Below are 22764 nucleotides of genomic sequence, written 5' to 3'. Positions count from 1 at the left end.
AAAAGGGAATTAAGTCGCAGCTTTGAGGTACAAAGGGCTGGTTTTAAAATAATTTCTGCTGGAAATTAGGGTTCTAAAATCACTTTAGCTCTAAAATAATTTCTCTTGGAGGTGGCAGCTCTAAAATCACTTTTCTTGAGCTGGGTAACACCACAAATAAAAACCCACAGCAGCACAGCCAAGGGACGCTCACTTAATTATCAACTCCAAAACAACCAAACCTCTATTTAAATTCTTTTTTTTTTTTGTTTTCAAGCATTGAAAACTCAGAATTTCCTGCCCAGAACGGATCAGGCTGTGAGAATTTGAGAATTGGAGAGGCCAGGAGGTGTTTTGGGGCTGGAAGGGGCCGGGAGCTCTGACGCTCTCGGGGCTGAGTCATCCCTGACGTCCCAGCTCCCCCTCCCCAGCTGCAGGCAACAAAAAAATCAAAAATAAATCGAGAATCAATCAAGAATCAATCAAGAATCAATCAAGAATCAATCCCGTGGCCCTGGCGTTCGTCACAACCCCAAATCCGGGTGGTGAAGCGTGACAGAGCTGCCTGGAACGGCAAAAAAATCCGAAAAATTTGGATTTCCCTGCGCTTCCAGGGGTGCTGCTCTGCAGAGCTGGAAATGTTCAGTGCTCAAGAACAACGTCTTTAAAAAAAAAATAGGGTTTTCCTCATTGTTTTCAAAGAATAAATAATTTCAGCTGGGAATTATTGCTCACCTGACAGCCTCTGCCTCGTTGTTGGGTCTGCCTGGTGCTGCTCTGCAGAGCTGGGAATGTTCAGTGCTCAAAAACCACCTCTTTTCCAAAAAAAAAAAACCCCAAAAAATAAGATTTTCCTCATTGTTTTCAAAGAATAAACAATTTCAACTGGGAATAATTGCTCACCTGACAGCCTCTGCCACGTTGTTGGAATATTCAGTGCCCAAGAACCACAGAGTTTCCAAAAAAAACCTGATTTTCCTCCTTGTTTTCAAAGGATAAAGAATTGAAGCTGGGAATTATTGCTGACCTGACAGCTTCTGCCACGTTGTTGGAAGTGTGACCAGACAAGGCATCGTGCAGGTTCCTGATGAAATAATCCCTGTAATCCTCAGGTAAAGCCATGAAAGTTCCACCCATCACAATAAATTCCACTTTGTCCACGCTGTGGCCCAGCTGCTTCAGCTGGAAAATTAAAAATATCACAGGAGAAATCATCAGCTGGGGATTCATCCCAAAGATTTCGCTGTAATTCTTGATTTAAGTTGCGTTTGATTTTTTTGTTGTTGTTTTATGAGAAATTATTGGTTTTGTATAGGTTTAAATAATGATTTTTTTTTGGTAAAAAAACCCTCAAAAATTACTTTGTTTACTGTAAGAACTTAGTGCAGGTATTGTAGAGAGTTTTCCTGAAAAAACAGAATTATTTCAGTTGCAGGTTCCAGTTTAAATTACCTAAATTGAGCCAAAAAGGCAAAAAATTCTTTGAATTTCCATTAATCCATGTAGAATTTCCTTGAATCCTTAAAATTTCCTTTAATCCTGAGGGAGAAAGTTCTGAATTCATGGAGAATTTTCCAATGGGTTTGGAGATAAAGAAAGAACTGATCAAAGCAGACCAGGATTGAGAAACTTTTCACACCCAAATAAAAGAATTTTGGGATGATTATTAAAAATCAGGTAAGGACCTTAGGAAAGGTCCAAAATTCACAATTTCTTTAATGGAAATGAGAGCTGAACAACTGAAAATGGATAAATTTAACTCTAGAAATTTAATTTTTTAATTTTAAAAAATTTTTTAATTTCTGCTTTCAATTTCCTTTCATCCATGTAAAATTTCCTTTAGTCCTCAAAATCCTGAAGGAGAAAGTTCTGAATTCATGGAGAATTTCCAATGGATTTGGAGATAAAGAAAAAACTGATCAAAGCAGATTTAAATTTAACTCTAGAAATTGAATTTTTAATTTTTTAAAATTTTCTAGTTTTTTAAAATTTTTTAATTTCTGCTTTGAATTTCCCTTAATCCTTAAAGTTTCCTTTAATCCTCAAAATCCTGAGGGAGAAAGTTCTGAATTCATGGAGAATTTCCAATGGATTTGGAGATAAAGAAAGAACTGATCAAAGCAGACCAGGATTGAGAAACTTTTCACACCCAAATAAAAGAATTTTGGGATGATTATTAAAAATCAGGTAAGGACCTTAGGAAAGGCTCAAAATTCACCTTTTTTTTCATGGAAATGAGAGTTGGACAATTGAAAATGGATAAATTTAACTCTAAAAATTTAATTTTTAATTTTTAAAATTTTTCAATTTTTAAAAATTTTTACATTTTAAAAAATTTTTTAATTTCTGCTTTCAATTTCCTTTCATCCATGTAGAATTTCCTTTAGTCCTCAAAATCCTGAGGGGGAAAGTTCTGAATTCATGGAGAATTTTCCAATGGATTTGGAGATAAAGAAAAAACTGATCAAAGCAGATTTAAATTTAACCCTAGAAATTGAATTTTTAATTTTTTAAAATTTTCTAGTTTTTTAAAATTTTTTAATTTCTGTTTTGAATTCCCTTTAATCCATGTAGCATTTCCTTTAGTCCTCAAAATCCTGAGGGAGAAAGTTCTGAATTCATGGAGAATTTCCAATGGATTTGGAGATAAAGAAAGAACTGATCAAAGCAGACCAGGATTGAGAAACTTTTCACACCCAAATAAAAGAATTTTGGGATGATTATTAAAAATCAGGTAAGGACCTTAGGAGAGGTTCAAAATTCACCTTTTTTTTCATGGAAATGAGAGTTGGAGAATTGAAAATGGATAAATTTAACTGTAGAAATTGAATTTTTAATTTTTTAAATTTTTAATTTTTTTAAATTTTTTAATTTCTGCAGCCCAGCAGTTGAAGAAATTGAAATAATTCTGATTTTTTTGCATCCCAAATTGAAGGAAACCTGTACCTGCTCCACTCTGTGCCTGGTCTGGAGGAAGGGATCGTAGCGAGCCCGGATGGCCCTCATGGATGTTGGCTGAAAAAAAACCCCAAAAATTCATTTTAGAGACTTTATTTTCCCCCCAAAATGCTGAAAACTTCAAATCCTGACTGACCCAAAGCCTCCAAACCCCCAAACCAAAACTCTGTAAAATTGGAAATATGAATTTGGCTCTTTAAAATCTTTTTTAAAATTTCAACATTTTTACCCTGAGATGGCAACATGACCTAAAATCAGCAAAATTATTCCATTTTTGGTGTTTGCATTCCAATGAAATTCCAATATTTTGGAATATTCCAAATGATTCCAATATTTTTAGCGTTCTCCAAGCTAAAATAAATCTCTGCAGTGAGTCACAAAAGTGTTACAAAAACCACAAAATGTTTCTTAAATTCCTCCTACACTCAGTCTGGGTTTCAAATATTTCTAAATTAAATTTATTTCTTTCAATTAAAATTTAAAAAAAATCATTTTTTTAATCACCAGCTGATGGGAAGCTATTAATAATTTATAAATAATTTAATATATTTTAAATAGATTTTCATGTCCCTGGATTCACTTGATATTTCCCATTTTTTCCTATTTAAAGATTGAAATCACTGAGTTAACAACAGAAATAATTTCTATGTAAAAGGAATTTTCACCAAATTAATCCAGGTGGGTTTTACCTCATTTTCCTACCACAGCTTTTGAGTTTTTTGGTTAAAACCAGTCACAATAATTCAATCACAAACTGCTGTTAAACTTCCTCCAGACAACAGGGAGGGAAGTTTGGAAATATAAAAATTTAAATATAAAAATTTCAATTTATCACTGCAGATAAAAGGGAATTAATTGAATTTCAGAGGTATTAACGGCTAAAAATGAGGAGTTTTTTAATCAAAATTTATACTTTTTTAAAATCCTGTAGGAACCTCTCCAGACCTCTGTGTTTGAAGACCCTTCTTAGACAATTTTTGAAATTTGAACTCATCATGAATTGCAATAATTTGTAATTATTTGTATTTGTAATTGTAATAATTACAAAAAATACAGTGAATTAATTGTAATTAATTATTGTAAGAATTTCTCTCCTGGACTTTGCTTTAGAAGCTGAAGTTTATGAAAGTTGATTTTGGGTTTTTCTGATTTTTGTGTTTATTTTTGGCTTTATTCTTCCAAGAGGAGTGAGCTGCAGAAATAAAGCCCAGCCCAAGCCAAAGCCAGGCTTAAGGAATAACAAAAAAAAAAAAAAAATTAAAAATAAAAGGAAAAATAAAGAGATCAGAACCTCATATCCTGTGTAGGACTGGGTGGAATATTCAAAATCAGAGTCAGGGCCCCCTGGGCAGTACCTGCAGGGAAAAAAAAACAGAAAAAAACAGGAATTCAACTCAAAATTCCAATCATTTCTGTGATATTGATATTAAAATTGAATTCATTTGAATTAATTTGCATGAGAATGAGACCTGAAACAACCCAGTGAGACTTTCTGGAAGCAAAATCCATGGAAATATTTCTGGGATATTCCATTATTTTTTAGGGAGCAGCCATAAAAGTTTTGGGGCAAAGGTTACAAGCAAATAAATGGATTTTTTTTTTAAATAATAATTTCACAATCTGAATGTTTTCCATGATTCCCTCAATTCTCTCACTTTATTCCATGCAGAATATGAATTTTTTTGGGGGGCAAGGAGAGATGTAAAATTGAAATATCACCCATGCACTTTGCCAGAAATTTGGGGAATTTTAACATTTTGATGGTGAGGAAACTCAGCTGTATGAGTCATCCATCATCATTATAAAATTAATTACAAATTAATGATTAAATCACCACGCCCACATTCATTTGTGCAGTCCAAGCTGTTTTAGACAAGGAAGTACCTGGAAAATTTCATGGATTCATGGCAGGGAATGTTTGGAAAGAAATGAAAATATGGGAAAAGAATCATCAAAATCAGATTTCAAGGGAATGGAGTCAAAATGAGGAAGAGAATTCAAAATAAGCCAAGCTCTTGTTCTTTAATTTGAATAAAATGCAGCTGATTCCAGGAGATTTCAGCAGCTGGAGGCCAAAAAATTAATAAGAAATCAATAGAAATGAATAGAAATTAATAAAGAAAATAATAATAAATTAATAATCACAAGGGTGGGAAGCTAATGTTAAAATTAATAATAAATGAATAGAAATTAATAAAGAAAATAATAATAAATTAATAATCACGAGGGTGGGAAGCTAATATTCAAATTAATAATAAATCTATATAAATGAATATAAATTAATAAAGAAAATAATAATAAACTAATAATCACAAGGGTGGGAAGCTAATATCCAAATTAATAATAAATGAATATATATTAATAAAGAAAATAACACTGAATTAATAATCACAAGGGTGGGAAGCTAATATTCAAATTAATAATAAATCTATATAAATGAATATAAATAAATAAAGAAAATAATAATAAATTAATAATCACAAGGGTGGGAAGCTAATGTTAAAATTAATAATAAATCTATATAAATTAATAAAGAAAATAATAATAAATTAATAATCACAAGGGTGGGAAGCTAATATTCAAATTAATAATAAATCTATATAAATGAATAGAAATTAATAACGAAAATAATAATAAATTAATAATCACAAGGGTGGGAAGCTAATGTTAAAATTAATAATAAATCTATATAAATTAATAAAGAAAATAATAATTAATAATCACAAGGGTGGGAAGCTAATATTCAAATTTATAATAAATCTATATAAATCAATAGAAATTAATAAAGAAAATAACACTGAATTAATAATCACAAGGGTGAGAAGCTAATGTTAAAATTAATAATAAATGAATATAAATTAATAAAGAAAATAACACTGAATTAATAATCACAAGGGTGGGAAGCTAATATTCAAATTAATAATAAATCTATATAAATGAATAGAAATTAATAAAGAAAATAATAATAAATTAATAATCACAAGGGTGGGTTTGGGTCGTGAAAGGAGGAGATTTTCTCCCTTGAGGAAAAGGTGAAAAATTCAGTTTTTGGTGGGGAGTGGCTGCTCCTGCAGGGCTGGGGTTGTCCAGGAATGCTGGGAAAAGGAACTTTGGGTGAATTCCTCAGGAATGGGGATTCCAAACCTCCCTGGGCAGGAATTGTTCCCAAAACCCAACCTGAAACTCCCTGGAACAATCTGGGAAAAATCCCAATCCCACCTGCCAGGGAATTCCAGATCCGTGTCCCCAAGTGGGATTTCCACAGGGATTGGGAATTCCTCTGGGAACGGGGATTCCAAAATTCCCTGGGAAACCCTTTCCAGGCAGGAATTGTTCCCAAAACCCAACCTGAACTTCCCCTGGAACAACCTGAGGCCATTTCCTGGGAGAAATCCCAATTCCTTCCATCAGGGAATTCCAGATCCGTGTCCCCAAGTGGGATTTCCATGGGGATTTGGAATTCCTCTGGGAATGGGGATTTGAATTCCTGGGCAGGAACTGTTCCCAAAACCCAACCTGAAACTTCTCCTGGAGGAACTTCTGGCTCTTTCCTGGGAGAAATCCCAATTTCTTCTATCAAGGAATTCCAAATCCGTGCCCCCAAAAGGGACTTCCATGGGGATTTGGAATTCCTCTGGGAACGGGGATTCCAAACCTCCCTGGCAAACCCTTTCCAGGCAGGAATTGTTCCCAAAATCCAACCTGAACTTCCCCTGGAACAACTTGAGGCCATTTCCTGGGCGAAATCCCAATTCCTCCTCAGGGAATTCCAGATCCGTGTCCCCAAGTGCCACTTCCACAGGGACTGGGAATTCCTCTGGGAATGGGGAAGGAATTGTTCCCAAAACCCAACCTGAACCTCTCCTGGAACAATTTGGGAGAAATCCCAATTCCTCCTCAGGGAATTCCAGATCCGTGTCCCCAAGTGCCACTTCCGTGGGAATTAGGAATTCCTCTGGGAATGGGGATTGGAATTCCTGGGCAGGAATTGTTCCCAAAACCCAACCTGAAACTCCCTGGAACAATCTGGGAAAAATCCCAATCCCACCTGCCAGGGAATTCCAGATCCGTGTCCCCAAGTGGGATTTCCACAGGGATTGGGAATTCCTCAGGAACGGGGATTCCAAAAATCCCTGGGCAGGAATTGTTCCCAAAACCCAACCTGAACTTCTCCTGGAGGAACTTCTGGCTCTTTCCTGGGAAAAATCCCAATTTCTTCTATCAAGGAATTCCAGATCCGTGGGGATTTGGAATTCCTTGATAGAAGTGGGACTTCCATGGGGATTTGGAACTCCTTTGGGAACTTCCATGGGGTTTTGGAATTCCTCTGGGGACAGGGATTCCAAAAATCCCTGGCAAACCCTTTCCAGGCAGGAACTGTTCCCAAAACCCAACCTGAACCTCTCCTGGAACAACCTGAGGCCATTTCCTGGGAGAAATCCCAATTCCTCCTGTCAGGAATTCCAGATCTGTGTCCCCAAGTGGGATTTCCATGGGGATTTGGAATTCCTCTGGGAACGGGGATTCCAAAAATCCCTGGAAAATCCTTTCCAGGCAAGAATTGTTCCCAAAACCCAACCTAAAACTTCCTGGAACAACTTCTGGCTGTTCCCTGGGAGAAATCCCAATTCCTTCTATCAGGGAATTCCAGATCCGTGTCCCCAAGTGCCACTTCCACAGGGACGGGGAATTCCTCTGGGAATGGGGATTCCAAACCTCCCTGGGCAGGAATTGTTCCCAAAACCCAACCTGAACTTCCCCTGGAACAATTTGGGAGAAATCCCAATCGCACCTGCCAGGGAATTCCAGATCCGTGTCCCCAAGTGGGATTTCCACAGGGACTGGGAATTCCTCTGGGAACGGGGATTCCAAACTTCCCTGGCAAACCCTTTCCAGGCAGGAATTGCTCCCAAAACCCAACCTGAACTTCCCCTGGAACAACCTGAGGCCATTTCCCAGGAGAAATCCCAATTCCTCCTGTCAGGGAAAGCTGCAAAAGGCAGCAGAACTGAGATCGGAGCTGAGCAGCAGCCACGAGATAAATCAGCAGAAAAATTCTGGAAAATGTAGAAAAATAAGGACAAACAGAACAAAAATCTAGAATGTTGGTCTAGAATAACTCCCTAAGGTGCAGGAAAGTTTATCCAGAGAGATATTAGGAAGTTTTAAGGTTAATAATGGAGCTCTGTGCGTTTGTTATAGGGCTCACAAGCAGGTGTTGGATTTGAAATAAGCAAAATAATTCATTGTTTTAACCAAAGGTAAAACAATGGATGGAACTGCTGTCAATGTGCTTTTGCTTTGTGTGATTGCTGAAAAAACAACTTTTAAATTCAGTTGTACCATGAAATTCTCTGTCTGCTGCCTGGGGTGTGAGGCAAGCAGGAATTGGATTTGAAATAAGCAAAATAATTCATTGTTTTAACCAGAGGTAAAACAATGGATGGAACTGCCATCAATGTGCTTTTGCTTTGTGCGATTGCTGAAAAAACAACTTTTAAATTAATCTGTAACACGGAATGAGAGTGATGCTGGAAAATCAAAGAGCTCAAAGTGTGGGAATGCAGAAAATCAGAGATTTGGGAAAGCTGCAAAAGGCAGCCCCAGAAACAACAAAATTGTGATCAGAGCTGAGCAGCAGCCACGAGATAAATCAGCAGAAAAATTCTGGAAAATGTAGAAAAGTAAGGACAAACAGAACAAAAATCTAGAATGTTGGTCTAGAATAACTCCCTAAGCTGCAGGAAAGTTTATCCAGAGAGATATTAGGAAGTTTTAAGGTTAATAATGGAGCTCTGTGCATTTGTTATAGGGCTCACAAGCAGGTGTTGGATTTGAAATTAGCAAAATAATTCATTGTTTCAACCAGAGGTAAAACAATGGATGGAACTGCTGTCAATGTGTTTTTACTTTTTATAATTGTAAAACAACTTTTAAATTAAATTCTAACATGAAATTCTCTGTCTGCTGCCTGGGGTGTGAGCTGCTGGCATCTCCCCACTGTCACAGCCATGGGATGGGGCTGATGCTGGGAAACCAAAGAGCTCAGAAAATAAAACCAGCACATTCCTGGCAGTCCCACGCAGTTCGTCATTTGTAGCAATGAAATTTTCTTTGCACACCCACCCAAAATTTTGTTTCCCCACACTCACACACAGATGTTCCCCGTGAAGTTGATGTGGGGGCACCGGTGGGGTTTGCACATCACGGCCACCACGGCGATCTGCCAGAGAAATTGCAGGAATTACCCCAAAATGACCCAAATTCAGCCGTTTCTTGTAAGGCTGGGGGCGCTGGGGGCATCTGTGGGGTTGTTTCGGGGATGTTCTGTGGTAAAATTGATGTGGGTTAAGCCCAGAAGGGGAGAACAAAGCCAGAGAGAAATAGGAATGTTTAATAAATTCTATTAAATATTATTTCATGCTCTCAGGTTTTGTGATATGAACAAATAAGAAATGAATTAATAAATAAATGTTTGGGGTCTGATATAGAGAATGAGGTGGTTTACAGTGAACAGGTCTGATATAAAAAATCAGGAGGTTTCAGTACAAATTGGGGTCTGATATCAAGAATTAGGTGGATTCAGAATAAATTGGGGTCTGATATGGAGATTTAGGTCTGATATGAAAAATTAGGTGATGTCAGTATAAATTGGGGTTTGATATGGAAATTTAGGTGGTTTCAGTGTAAATTGGGGTCTGATATAAAGATTTAGGTGGTTTCAGTATAAACTGGGCTCTGATATGGAGATTTAGGTGGTTTCAGAATAAATTGGGGTCTGACATCAAGAATTAGGTGGATTCAGAATAAATTGGGGTCTGACATGGAGATTTAGGTCTGATATGAAAAATTAGGTGATGTCAGTATAAATTGGGGTTTGATAGGGAAATTTAGGTGGTTTCAGTATAAACTGGGGTCTGATATAAAGAACTGGGTGGTTTCAGTGTAAATTGGGGTCTGATATAAAGAATTAGGTCTGATATAAAAATCAGGTGGTTTCAGTGTAAATTGGGGTCTGATATAAAAAATTAGGTGATTTCAGAATAAATTGGGGTCTGATATCAAGAATTAGGTGGATTCAGAATAAATTGGGGTTTGATATGGAGATTTAGGTGGATTCAGTGTAAATTGGGGGCTGATATAAAGAATTAGGTCTGATATAAAAATCAGGTGGTTTCAGTGTAAATTTGGGTCTGATATAAAAAATTAGGAGGTTTCAGTATAAATTGGGGTCTGATATGGAGATTTAGGTGGTTTCAGTATAAACTGGGGTCTGATATAAAAAATGAGGTGGTTTCAGAATAAACTGGAGTCTGGTATGGAGATTTAGGTGGTTTCAGAATAAATTGGGGTCTGATATAAAAAATTGAGGTCTGATATAAAAAACCAGGTGTTCTCAGTATCATTTGGGGTCTGATAAGGAGAATCAGGTGGTTTCAATTTAAATTTGGGTCTGATATGGAAAATTGAGTGTTTTCAGTGTAAACTGGGGTCTGATATACAAAATTAGATGGTTTCAGAATAAATTGGGGTCTGATATGAAGATTTACATGGTTTCAGAATAAACTGGAGTCTGATGTGGAGATTTAGGTGGTTTCAGTATAAACTGGGGTCTGACATAAAGAATTGGACAGTTTCAGTGTAAATTGGGTTCTCATATAAAGAACTGAGCAGCTTCAGTAAAAACTGGGCTCTGAGATAAAGAATCAGGTCTGATATAAAGAATTAGATGGTTTCAGTATAAACTGGGCTCTGATATGGAGATTTAGGGTGTTTCAGTATAAATTTGGGTGGATATGAAGATTTAGGTGATTTACAGTAAATTGAATTAACTGCTCTGCTGAAAAGACCCACAGGGACTTGGACACAATCCCCCTTTGTTTCCTCAGGGAATCTCAGGATATTTTGGGTTGAAAGGACCTTAAATCCCAATCCCAACACCCTCCACTATCCCAGGGTGCTGTCCTTGGACACTTCCAGGGATGCAGCAACCACAGGAAAACCTCCAAGGAAGGAACTTTTCCCCCAAACTCTCCTCTGTGCTGAAAAGGCAACGCCACCACTGCTTTTGGGTGGGGATTAAACCCAAATGACCCAAATTTGGGGTTGGGAGCAGGGAGGGTGTGGGGGAAGGAGGAGAAATCCCCTTTGTCTCACCCCACTGGCCGTCCTGATGGGCTTGGCCTTGAGCTTTGGCAGCAGAACCTTCCGGAACTGCGGCGGCACGGCCGCGATGATGTCGACGAGACGCGGCTGCGCCGGCAGCCCGTACCTGGCTGAGGTCCTGGTCTTCAGCCTGCAAATAAAAACACCCAGAATCATCCAAAAATCACAAAAAAATCATCAAAACCTGCCCTCCTTTCCATCTGTGCCACACAGATCCTGGCAGAAGAATTAAACACAACTGCAGGGTGATGGAAACACCAAAACTCAACTGACAGCTGATCGTACCTGGCTGAGGGTTTGGTTTTCAGCCTGCAAATAAAAACACCCAAAATCACCAAAAAACACCCCAAAATCACCAAAACCTGCCCTCCTTTCCACCTGTGCCACACAGATCCAGGCAGGCTCCTCCAGTTCTGCTCCACAAGCAGCTGCAGTGGGTGTGGAAACACCAAAACTCAACTGATCGTACCTGGCTGAGGGTTTGGTTTTCAGCCTGCAACCAAAACAGCCAAAAATACCCAAAATCACCAAAACCTGCCCTCCTTTCCACCTGTGCCACACAGATCCTGGCAGAAGAATTAAACACAACTGCAGGGTGATGGAAACACCAAAACTCAACTGACAGCTGCCTGTGCCTGGCTGAGGGTTTGGTCTTCAGCCTGCAACCACAAACAGCCAAAATCATCCAAAACCACCCAAAATCACCAAAAAACCACCAAAATCACCAAAACCTGCCCTCCTTTCCACCTGTGCCACAGAGATCCTGGCAGGCTCCTCCAGTTCTGCTCCACAAGCAGCTGCAGGGTGTGCGAAAAAAACAAAACTCAACTGACAGCTGATTGTACCTGGCTGAGGGTTTGGTCTTCAGCCTGCAAATAAAACCACCCAAAATCATCCAAAACCACCCAAAATCTGCCTTCCTTTCCACCTGTGCCACACAGATTCTGGCAGAAGAATTAAACACAACTGCAGGGTGATGGAAACACCAAAACTCAACTCACAGCTGATCGTACCTGGCTGAGGGTTTGGTTTTCAGCCCGCAAATAAAAACACCCAAAATCACCAAAAACACCCAAAATCACCAAAACCTGGCCTCCTTTCCACCTGTGCCACAGAGATCCAGGCAGGCTCCTCCAGTTCTGCTCCACAAGCAGCTGCACTGTCTGTAAAAACACCAAAACTCAACTCACAGCTGATCGTACCTGGCTGAGGGTTTGGTTTTCAACTTGCAACCAAAACACCCAAAATCATCCAAAAATACCCAAAATATCCAAAATCACCAAAACCTGCCCTCCTTTCCCCCTGGCCACAGAGATCCAGGCAGAAGAATTAAACACAACTGCAGGGTGATGGAAACACCAAAACTCAACTGACAGCTGCCTGTGCCTGGCTGAGGGTTTGGTCTTCAGCCTGCAACCACAAACACCCAAAATCATCCAAAAATACCCAAAATCACCAAAAAACACCCCAAAATCACCAAAACCTGCCCTCCTTTCCATCTGTGCCACAGAGATCCTGGCAGGCTCCTCCAGTTCTGCTCCACAAGCAGCTGCAGGGTGTGTGGAAACACCAAAACTCAACTCACAGCTGTCAATGGTTTTTATTTTCTGTGTTTTCCCCCTAAATTTGGTTTTATCCTGACTGTTGCAAAGCTCCTGCTGGGCCATTTTCAGGGATAATTCCTGATTGGTGTTTAATTGCTTGTGGTGATTAATTCATGGGATTAATTTAACCCTACACACCCAGCCAGGAGCTGAGTTCTCCTCCATGGTAATTCCTGGCAGGAATTTCCAGGAAAAAGTTTGGAATTATGGCAATAAAGTGGGAAAAGTGGGGGAAATTCGGGTTTTGTTGCTCTACAGAAATAAAGGAGGAAGGAATTTCTGTAAACAAAAAATTCAGGATTTCTTACTCCAAATAAATAAAGGAGGAAAAAATTCCTGTAAACAAAAAATTCAGCTTTTATTACTCCAAATAAGTCAAGGAAGAAGGAATTTCTATAAAGAACAAATTCAGGTTTTCTTACTCCACATAAATTAAGAAAGAAAAAATTCCTGTGAACAACAAATTCAGGATTTCTTCCTCCACATAAATAAAGAAGGAAAAAGTTGCTGTAAATAACAAAGTCAGGATTTATTACTCCAAATAAATAAAGGAGGAAGAAATTTCTCTAAAGAATAAATTCAGGATTTTTTACTCCACAAATCTGAAGAACAAAGAAGTTCCTATAAACGATTTTGGGTGTAACACATTGCTAAAAAAATCTGATTTAATATTATTTCTATATGAATGTCTCCTTTCCTGATGGATTTGGGACTAGTGAAGGATGGGGGGAAAAAAGGAGAAAAAACAAAAAGGCAGTGAGAGTTTTGTGGAGTTTTTCAGAAAATCCCCCCCATTTGAGAGTTGGTAGGAAATCAGCCCAGAATTTCCCAATCATGGGGGGTTTACGATGAGAAAAAGGTGTGAAAATGAGAGCTGAGGGTGTTCCTCACTCACTTGTTGAGATCCACGTCCTTGCCCTGCTCGTGGGCCTCCAGGAGCTGCTTTATGATGTCAGCAATGGTCATCACCATCAGCTCGGCCTGGCTCGGCTCCCCTGCGCCAGGAACGGGGGAAAAACGGGGAAAAACGGAGAAAAATCAGAGAAAAATCAGAGATTCCCCCGCTCGGCACAACCCAGCTTGAAATTCCTGTGAAAAACACCAATCACTTGTTTTGAAAATGTTCAAAGTTTCGCAGTAATAAAATGGTCATAAAAATAGTGATACAATTAGAGTAATAATAATATTAATACAATTAGAGTAATAATAATATTACAAGTAGAGTAATAATAATTTGGACAATTTGAATTAGGACAATATGAGACAGTAAAAACAAAGAGTTATGGATGTCTGGGTACCTTTTCTGGGCAAAAAAAGCCTGAAAAAGGACACACATTAACAAAGGATTAACCCTTAAAAACAATAACCTATTGACACTTCATACATAATGCATAAATTCCATTTAAACACAGGATTCTGTCTGGTCATCCTCAACTTCTTCCTCTGAATCCTAACAGAAAAAGTTCATTTCTTCTGATAAGAGGGCAATAAATTCATTTTCTCTGAAAGATTCAGGTGTCCTGTGGCTGCTGTCTCACTGTGAGTCCTTTCTTCACAAACAAAGTATCTTACATAGCATAGTTTCTATGTGAGCATTTTTTTATAACCTAAAACTCTATTTACCACACTACCTAAGAGAATGAATCCAGCATTACTTTCTAACACAACACATATAATATTAATTTGAATATTTGCGAAAAACCAATCGTAAAATACGTGCATTTTTCACATTCCTGTCATGGAACCGTGGAATGGTTCAGCCTGGAAAAGAGCTCCGGAGTTCAACCATTCCCAGCAATTCCAAAGCCACCCGTGTCCCCAAGTGCCACATGCACAGAGATTTGAAATTGAAATTTAAAATTGAAATTCCTGCCACGGAACCGTGGAATGGCTCAGGCTGGAAAAGAGCTACAGAATCCAAGCACTCCCAGCAATTTCAGAGCCATCAAATGGCCCCGAGTGCCACATCCACAGGGATTTTAAATCCCTCCGGGGATGGGGACTCCAGTACTGCCCTGGACAGCTGTGCCAGGGCTGGACAGCCCTTTAAAGATAGAAATTCCTCCTGTTATCCAATTTAAACCTCCTGTTATCCAATTTAAACCTCCCCTGGCACAGCTCGAGGCCGTTTCCCCTCACGCCGTCCCCTCACGTCAGGGAGTTCTGCAGAGCCCCCTGAGCCTCCTTTTCTCCAGGCTCAGCCCCCCCAGATCCCTCAGCCGGCCGTGCCCCGGCTCCATTCCCTCTCCCAGACACGTTCCAACCCCTCAGCTTTCTTTGTTTTATTTTTTTACCTTTCCCATTTTTCTTTTTCTGCTTCATCCCGGCGGATCCCGCGGCCTGGCCCGCCGCGCTGCCGTAAAGCGACACCGCCCCGCGCCGTCGCGAAAGCGCCGTAAACGGGATTGTAGTTCCGCCATCAGCCACCGGGGGGCGCCGGCACCGCACCGAAAGGGCCACCGGGGACACCCCCCGGGTTTTTGGGGGAAAATCCCGGGGTTTGGGGGTTCTGGCCGTCACCCCGGGTTTGGGGAGGGGGTTTGGGGTCCCCCGGTCCTCCTGGCCGTGTGGGCACCGTTTGGATGCTCGGTTGGATGGCTGGAAAGTTGTGGGGTCCGGTGAAGGCAGAGTGGCCTGGATCAAGGAATCAATCGAGGAATCAATCAAGGAATCAATCGAGGAATCAATCGAGGAATCAGTTAAGGTATCAATCAAGGAATCATGGAATTAGGGAATCAAGGAATCAGGGAATTGCAGAATCACAGCGTCAGAGAGTCCCAGAGTCTCAGAATTGCAGAATGTGGAATTGTGGAATCACAGGATAATGGAATCTCAGAGTCACAGAGTCAGAATCACAAAATAATGGAATCACAGATTCCCAGAATCCCAGAACTGTAAAATGATGGAATCATGGAATCACAGCGTCAGAGAGTCCCAGAGTCTCAGAAGTGCAGAATGGGGAACTGTGGAATCACAGGATGATGGAATCTCAGTCACAGAGTCAGAATCACAAAATTGTGGAATCACAGATTCCCAGAATCCCAGAACTGTAGATAATGGGATCATGGAATCACGGAATCTCAGTCACAGAATCACACAGCCACAGAGTCAGAATCACAAAATCATGGAATCAAGTCTCAGAGAATCCCAGAACTGCAGAGTGATGGAATCATGGAATCACAGAATGTCAGAATCACACAGTCACAAAATCATGGAATCACAGACTCCCAGAATCCCAGAACTGTAGAATGATGAAATCATGGAATCCCAGGGTCAGGGAGTCCCAGAATCTCAGAAGTGCAGAGTGATGGCATCACAGAATTACAGAGTCTCAGCCTCAATCACAGAATCATGGAATTACAAAATCATAGAATCACAAAGTCACAGATTCAGAGACTCCCAGAATCTGAGAATCACAGAATGTCAGACACACATAATCACAGAACTACAGAATCAGTCACAGACTCACAGAATCACGGGATCAGAGAATCATGGAATCACAGAATCACAGTGTCATGGAATCACAGGATCACAGAATCATGGAATTACAGACTCACAGAATTACAGAATTAGAGAATTACAGATTCACATGATCATGGAATCACAGAATCATAGAATCACAGACTCAGGGACTCACAGACTCACAGAATCACAGAACCATGGAATTACAGTCTCACAGAATTAAAGAATCGTGGAATTACAGATTCACAGTATCACAGATTCATGGCACCACAGTTTCACAGAATCATGGACTCACAGACTCACAGAATAATGGACTCACAGTGTCGCAGAATCACAGAATCATAGAATTACAGACTTACAGAATCACAGAATCATGGAATCACAGTCTTACAGAATCATGGAATCACAGACTCACAGAAAACACGGAATCATGGAGTTGCCGTCTCACAAAAATCACAGAACTACAGAATCAGAGAACCATGGCCTTACAGAATCACAAAATTACGGAATCATGGAATCACAGACTCACAGAAAACACGGAATCATGGAATCACAGACTCACAAAATCACAGAACTACAGAATCAGAGAATCATGGCATTACAGAATCATGGAATCACAGACTCACAAAATCACAGAACTACAGAATCAGAGAATCATGGCATTACAGAATCATGGAATCACAGACTCACAAAATCACAGAACTACAGAATCAGAGAATCATGGCATTACAGAATCATGGAATCACAGACTCACAAAATCACAGAACTACAGAATCAGAGAATCATGGCATTACAGAATCATGGAATCACAGACTCACAAAATCACAGAACTACAGAATCAGAGAATCATGGCATTACAGAATCATGGAATCACAGACTCACAAAATCACAGAACTACAGAATCAGAGAATCATGGCATTACAGAATCACAAAATCAGGGAATCACAGATTCATAAAATCACTTAGTCACAGACTCAGGCGATCACAGCATCTCAGGCTCACACCCCCACAGAATCCCAGATTTGCAGATTCTCAGAGCCCCAGGATGGGTCAGGAGGGACGGGACCGCAGAGGGTCACTGGCGTCACCTCCCTGCTTCATCCAGCAGGGCCATCCCAGAGCCCAGGGCACGGGAGTGTGTCCAGACAACCCTGAAATATCCCAGGGAGGAGACTCCACAGCCTCAGGGCTGGGCACTGCCCAGGGCAGAAATTCTTCCTCATGTCCAGGTGGATCTTGCTGGGATCATTCCCTGCCCGTGGCTCTGGTGCCATTGCTGGGCCCTGCTCTGCCCTTCCCTGCACACAGGGACACCCAGGGATGATGTTCCCTCTCATTTATCACCTCTCGAGGCTGAACAGCCCCAGCTCCCTCAGCCTTTCATGGCCAGGGAGATGCTCCAGGCCCTTCCTCATCTTTATTGGAGCGGCTCCAGATTCCTCCTGTCCCAGGACCTGGACACAGCATTCCCAGGGTATAAAAACATCCTGGTGGCTGCTCTTACAGCTGATGATTAAAAGGGACAATTTCTGAAATTCTCAGTAGTGGGATCATCCTATTTCCCCGTTAAATCCAGTTTTTCCCCGGGGTCTCGTTCCCAAATTCCCGCCGGTGCTGTTGTCTTCCCCGAGGGGAACCACAACGGCCTAAAGAGGCCGCGCCCCCTCAGCGCCAGATGGTAGCAAAACATCGACTCGAGCGGGAAAAAAACCTATTAAAAAGGAACAATTTCTGAAATGCACAATAATGGGATCATTCTATTTCCCCGTTAAAATTCAGATTTTCCTCAGGGCCTGGTTCCCAAATTCCCGCCGGTGCTGTTATCCTCCCTGAGGGGAATCGTGCGGGCCTGAGGAGGCTGCACCCCCTCAGCGCTAGGTGGCAGCAAAACATAGATTCCAGGAGGGGAAAAAAACGAATTTAAAATGGTCATTTTCTGAAATTCCCAATAATGGGATCATTCTGTTTCCCCGTTAAATCCAGTTTTCGCGGGGGTCTCGTTCCCAAATTCCCGCCGGTGCTGGGGTCCTCCCTGAGGGGAACCACGCGGGCCTGAGGAGGCCGCGCCCCCTCAGCGCTAGATGGTAGCAAAACAGGACGGAAAAACCGATTGAAAAGAGACAAGTTCTGAAATTCCCAGTAGTGGGATCATCCTATTTCCCCGTTAAATCCAGTTTTTCCCCGGGGTCTCGTTCCCAAATTCCCGCTGATGCTGGGATCCGCCCTGACGGAAACCACGCCGACCTGAGGAGGCCGCGCCCCCTCAGCGCTAGATGGTAGCAAAACATCGACTAGAGCAGGAAAAAGCTATTAAAATGGGTCAATTTCTTAAATTCCCAATAATGGGATCGTCCTATTTCCCCGTTAAAATTCAGATTTTTCCCGGGGTCTCGTTCCCAAATTCCCGCCGGTGTTGGGATCCTCCCTGAGGGGAACCACGCGGGCCTGAGGAGGCCGCGCCCCCTCAGCGCTAGATGGTAGCAAAACATCGATTCCAGGAGGAAAAAACCGGATGGTTTTCCTGAAAAATGGAGAAAAATCCCTCCTGGAGACCCGTGGGTTCCCGGGGAGTGCACGGAGGAGGGAACAGGGAAGGGGAACAACGGGGAGTTTGATGGGGGAAGAGGCTGAGGGGGTCCCTGGATGCAAACCCTGCACAGCTGAGGGGAGGCTCGATTATGAGAAAAGGTTTATTGGGAAAAGGTTTATTGGGAAAAGGTTCACAGGAAAAGTTCTTCCCTAAAGAGTCAGGCACTGAACAGGATCCCCAGGGAATGGTGACATTCCCAACGCTCCAGGACCACACTCCCAGGGAGGGATTTTGGGGTGTCTGTGCAGGAGTTGGATTTGATGATCTTGCAGCTCAGGATTTTTTGTGATTCCCGACGTGTCACAATGTCCCACACACAGCAGTTGTGCCTTCTCCTCCTTGGGAGGATTTGGAAGCCCTAAATTCGTGAGCAGGGTGGGATGATCCCAGAACTGACCCTGCTTAAAGCAGAAGGTTGGACCTGGGGTTTCTTGCATCCCAAATTCTGCATCAATCCTATAAAATCAGCTTGGGAATCTTCTGTGAATATCCAGCAACTTCTAAAACTCACATGAGCTTCTGGAGACAGGGATTTCCTTGGCTTCTGTTAGGAGAATTGGCAACTTTTTGGTTGTTGCTGTTTGCCAGGGCCTTGCTGATGGCACCAGCTCCCAAATCTCCTCCCTGGTGCCATCCTGCTCAATCCTGGATTCTGGTGGGTCACAAACCTACCTGTGAGCAGAGAGGAAATGCTGCCTGGATGAAAATAAACCATAAAACTCACGCTGAGTGCTGGGTAAATGGAGTTCTGTGGGAGTTACTGGAGTTGCATTTGGAGAGGTGGAGAAAACAGGGCTGGGGATGAATCAGAGCTTTTGCTCTTTGTGCTTCTGGAGCTGAGCTGTTGCCCTGTGGCACTGCAGCCTTGCTTGGGATGCTCAGTGGCACCTGAGCTGAACAGTCAAGGTTGAATTTCTTTCCTTCTGTGGCCAGGATTCAGCTCCTTCAGCACTTCCAGCAGAGGCTGAGAGGAGTTCTGAGGATGTTTTCCCTGTTGTGTGCTGTGGGATCTGAATGGGGTTCTGGAGGATTTATTTCTTGGGCAAATCTTTATTTCAGTTCAGATTTTGTACAGAGATTGCTCCATGTGGGACAGGACCTTGAGCCAGGTTGGTGCTGTTTGCCGGGGCCTTGCTGATGGCACCAGCTCCCAAATCTCCTCCCTGGTGCCATCCTGGCCAATCCCTGGATGAAAGCACAGGACTGTGCAGGAGCAGAGAACAGGCAGCAAGGAAAAAAACCTTAAATTACAGATGAAACTGGAAGGAGATGCTGGCAGTGGCATCCCCAGACCTGCTGTGGGGATTTGTGGGATGGTCAAAAACTTCCTTGGAAAATCTCCCTGTGCAGGGGCTGCTGTGGGGATTTTTGGCACCGCTCTCATGGCTGGGGGCTCAGCAGGGCTTGCAGGGAGGGCAAAGGGCACGAGGAAGGAGCTCTCCCCATGGAGTGGGAAGTTTTAAAAGGCCTGGTCTGTGCCTGAGGGTGTTTGGAAATCAGATCTGGGGTGGAACAGGTTGAAATAGAGTTTAAATCATCCTCCAGCAGGCACAAGGGGGTGGATTTCAAACATTCCCAAACATTCCCAAATATTCCCATATCCTTGTGCCTCCCTATAAACACCTCCTCGCTCAGCCCTGGTGCTGGGCTCTGCTCCCTGCTCCTTATCAGCTTCATCCACTGATTACAGCAACTTTTAATCTTGCATTTATTTCCTCTGCTGGCTGCTCTCCCTTTGCCACAAGGTCTCCACGCTCTTCCAGAACCATCCATTAACCCTTCACTCCCCAGCATCACTGCTGAGATTTGCTCTCCTCCTGCTACCCACTTCCCTCATCTCCATTTTGGCATTCCCAAAAATCCCCCATCCGCATAAGTCTCTTTTTTACCCCCAAATTTCTGCTTCTTCAGGTGGGAATCATCAGGAAAATTTCATTTTGGCTCCCAAAATGTACCAAACTCTGCCATTCCTCCAGGGCAAGGAACACCAGGGAAGCACAGGTGGAGTTTTGGGATGGTTTTGTTGCCCACATCTGAGCGGGGCTGTAGCCCAGGGCTGCCATTCTGAGGCACTCAATGTGGTTTTGCCCCAGAGATTTATTTTTTTCCCCTCTCCATTTCAAATTCCAGACCTCAGGAATGATGTAAAATATGTTTACAGACAGCATGAGTGCATCTGATTTTATTCTGATTCATTTCTGGAGGTCTGCTGCTGTTCCAAGGATAATTGACTTGGCTCAACATGCTCCTGGACAGTTCTGTTTATTATTTTACAGCATCATTTTTAAACTTAAATCTTCTCTGATTTATAATATTTTTAATAAAATCCAAAGATAAACACAAAAAAAATTGATAAATCAGAGAAGGTTTAAGCTTTAAAATGTGCAGTGAGAACTTAAGGTGCAGTAAAGACACAGAGCCTGTCCAAGACCGCTCAGATCCTGGGAACTGCACAATTCCAGGGAATATTGATGGGAAAAGATAAACTATTGACATCATTTCCGTGTTTGGAAAGTGCATCTGACCCTCAGCTGCTGCCTAATGGAAACAAAAACCAAATCTTGGGTTTAGGAAGCCAAGGAAGCACCTGTGGAGTGATTGGTTTAACTTGGTTTCCAAAATTCCTGGTTTAGGGAATTTGGGGAGGAAAAAGGTTGAAAAAAGGCTGGTGAAGAGAGATTTGCAATTGCAGGGAATGATGCTGGTGAATGCTTTGGTTTGTTCCACCTCACTTTAAATCCTCAAAATTTCACTTTCTTCATCAAAATCCACCAGCCTGTTCTCCTCCATAATTAACAGATCTGAAGACACAGGAGATAATTCCCATCTGCAAGTTCCTGGCTGATTGTTTTTGGGGAGGTGGCAGCTGAGATTTCTCAGGTTTCAGGCCATTGTGTTGCTTGGGATGAACTCATCCTTCCAAGCACCCAGAAAAACCAGAAAAAAAAAAAAACAACCAAAATCTGGGAGAGGGAACTGCACTGAGTTGTAAAATCAATGATTTGGATGCTCTCAGTCCTTGGAATGCTGTGGTGTTCCCAAAATCCATGAAACCCTCAGGTGGCACAGGTTAATCTGCTCACAGAGCAGAAATTTCCTTTTAATCCACATGGAAACGTCCTTGAGTTGCACCAGGGGAGGATCAGGTTGGATATTAGGAGCAATTTCTTCATGGAAAGAATGGAATCTTCATTGCACTGAATGGAAAACCTGTGGGTGTGGCACCTGTGGACATGGATTGAGGAAATGGGCAGGGATTTGGTGATGTAAAAGGGATTTGGTGATGTAAAGGGGATTTGGTGATCTAAGAGGGATTTGGTGATCTAAAGGGGATTTGGTGATCTAAGAGGGATTTGGTGATCTAAAGGGGATTTGGTGATTTAAAGGGGATTTGGTGATGTAAAAGGGATTTGGTGATCTAAGAGGGATTTGGTGATCTAAGAGGGATTTGGTGATCTAAGAGGGATTTGGTGATGTAAAGGGGATTTGGTGATCTAAGAGGGATTTGGTGATCTAAAGGGGATTTGGTGATTTAAAGGGGATTTGGTGATCTAAAAGGGATTTGGTGATCTAAAAGGGATTTGGTGATTTAAAAGGGATTTGGTGATCTAAAAAGGATTTGGTGATCTAAAAGGGATTTAGTGATCTAAAAGGTCTTTTCCATCCTCAATATCTCTGTGACTCTGTGATTTCTGTTGGAATTTCCTCTCAGATGTGATTTTTGTCCATAAATGCTGAGGATTTGTGTGCTTGCCATGATTTTTCCTGATGGGTGGAAAGGTTCTGTTTTTTCCCAGCTCTGTGGGGTAAATTTAAGTCTCTTTCAATCCCCTTATGCTCAAAAACTGCTCTTTGTTGCATTTTCTGGGAATTTCCCAAATTGCAGAGAAGACCAATGAGAGAGAGAGCAAGCATGGGATTCCCAACGTCTGAAATTCCAGCTCCTTGTGGATCCATGTGCAAATCCAGAGCGTTGGATTTGATTTCCTTCCTGCTGCCTCAACA

General features: G+C 41.7%; 2 protein-coding genes across 2 annotated transcripts in view; both read right to left on the bottom strand.

The window, feature by feature from the left end:
• Positions 1 to 15678, bottom strand: part of ELP3 (elongator acetyltransferase complex subunit 3) — a 112011-nt gene extending 96333 nt beyond the window's left edge. The window contains exons 1-7 of the mRNA XM_066547639.1: positions 15002 to 15678; positions 13603 to 13702; positions 11095 to 11233; positions 9090 to 9160; positions 4229 to 4292; positions 2926 to 2994; positions 1007 to 1161 (exon numbers count right to left, since the gene is read on the bottom strand). Of these exons, the coding sequence (XP_066403736.1) occupies positions 1007 to 1161; positions 2926 to 2994; positions 4229 to 4292; positions 9090 to 9160; positions 11095 to 11233; positions 13603 to 13702; positions 15002 to 15029 (626 nt within the window). The 5' untranslated portion in view covers positions 15030 to 15678. The remainder of the gene's footprint in view (positions 1 to 1006; positions 1162 to 2925; positions 2995 to 4228; positions 4293 to 9089; positions 9161 to 11094; positions 11234 to 13602; positions 13703 to 15001) is intronic.
• Positions 15679 to 18841: 3163 nt separating this feature from the next.
• The window catches only part of FBXO16 (F-box protein 16), a 49545-nt gene continuing 45622 nt past the window's right edge, over positions 18842 to 22764 (bottom strand). The window contains exon 8 of the mRNA XM_066547638.1: positions 18842 to 22764. This exon is cut by the window's right edge and continues 353 nt beyond it. The gene's annotated coding sequence lies outside the window, so the exon portion shown is untranslated.

Source organism: Molothrus aeneus, chromosome 3 (assembly GCF_037042795.1).
Source record: "Molothrus aeneus isolate 106 chromosome 3, BPBGC_Maene_1.0, whole genome shotgun sequence".
Lineage (NCBI taxonomy): Eukaryota > Metazoa > Chordata > Aves > Passeriformes > Icteridae > Molothrus > Molothrus aeneus.
The sequence above is the reverse complement of the archived record's forward strand: the minus strand, read 5'-3'. Positions and strand labels throughout refer to the sequence as shown.